General features: G+C 43.2%; 1 protein-coding gene across 3 annotated transcripts in view; it reads left to right on the forward strand.

Annotated features, from left to right (window-relative positions):
* Positions 1-529: 529 nt before the first annotated feature.
* LOC102196321 (gastrula zinc finger protein XlCGF57.1-like) overlaps positions 530-1,343 on the forward strand; it is a 5,500-nt gene continuing 4,686 nt past the window's right edge. For all 3 annotated transcript variants that reach the window (XM_013908958.1, XM_013908957.1, XM_005725666.2), the window contains exon 1: positions 530-879. Coding sequence is in view for 2 of the 3 variants with exons in the window: in XM_013908957.1 (XP_013764411.1) it covers positions 725-879 (155 nt within the window). In the remaining variant the exon portion in view is untranslated. The remainder of the gene's footprint in view (positions 880-1,343) is intronic.

Genomic DNA, 1,343 nt, shown 5'->3' on the forward strand with positions numbered 1-1,343 from the left:
GAGCTACCACACTGGGAAGGGTGAAGACAACTGGGTTGCCCGGCCCTGGCCACGAGGTGTCCCTTATTTATTTTTCAGGGAGTTGGCAACCCTACTTAAGATACAAAAACAAATTAACTCGGAGGATCCATCCTAGGATAGGGGTTAGCAGAGGATACGACAGAATCTTTTTACTTTTGCCCTATTGGATAGTAATAGTGAAGACACGTAGCAAAGGGTTGCAGAACAGACCTGAACCCGGGCCAGCCGCTCTCAGCCATATGGCATATCGTCGGCTACTCAGATCTCTTATCTTGAGCTATATTTAAGCATTTCAAATTATTTCCACCTACAAGATTAAACATCATTAATCCATAACTTTGATTATAATGTTTATTATTCTGTATAATGAGTATGATTGCTTCACGTACTTTAATTATATTTGCCTAAATCTTTAGTACTCTTAATCTATTTCAGTAAGATAGCGGCTTTTACTTAAGTTAAAGTTTAGAGAGAAAAAAGGAGGCTTGAATGTGTAGGAACCTTCGTTTTCTTGTACTGAGTTTCAGGGGGGAACAAAACAAAGATCGGACTCACTAGCATGTAGCTTATGGAGACGATGCCCATCCCTCGGTATGTTTTTTGCGAACCGTGTTGTGTTCTGTGAATTTTGAGGAGCCACAAGCTGACAAATGGAGGATCTCAGCGTTTAATAAACTCACTGGAGCGCGAATCTGAGCCGCCAATGAAGCTAAAACACGAAGATACGGAAGTAAATGTGGAGGGGCTGCCGCAGGAAGGCAGGGTGAACATCGGTGCTACCTTCCCCAGGTGGAAAGCACTGAAGAGGGACAAATGTTTCCAGACTGACGCTGAACTTGCGTGTTTTCTGCTGGACAGGTAACCTCTGCTACCTATGGGGGAAATATCTTAACCCCGTTGGGATACAGATTGTACGTATGATGCTCCAAAAGTTTAAACTCAGACTTGGGGTGTAACAGGTGTAAATGCGTCATGCTGCTTTTCTCGGGTATATGTATCAGTGTGAGGTGAAGTGACTCTGGTATAAAGGGCAGATTGGAGCCAGTTTTTAACTCTGAAGATTTTGTGCTCAGCCTGTTCAGCATCAGCTGCGACAATAACTTTCATATGAAGGACTGATTGGGGCCAGTTTTCAGCTCAGGAGGTTTATAGACAAATATGTTGGGAGTCCAAAAGCAGCATAATTTCATTTAGCAGGAAAGTAGGGTTTAAGTGTTTTGGGTTCTTGTTCATAACTAAAAGCAAAGTGGAGTGGGAGAAAGATAGGTAGATGCCTTAACCCAGACCTTCCCAAAGTGTGTGTGTGTGTGTGTGTGTGTGGG

Source organism: Pundamilia nyererei, unplaced genomic scaffold, assembly GCF_000239375.1.
Source record: "Pundamilia nyererei isolate P.nyererei 1_Seehausen unplaced genomic scaffold, PunNye1.0 scaffold00017, whole genome shotgun sequence".
Lineage (NCBI taxonomy): Eukaryota > Metazoa > Chordata > Actinopteri > Cichliformes > Cichlidae > Pundamilia > Pundamilia nyererei.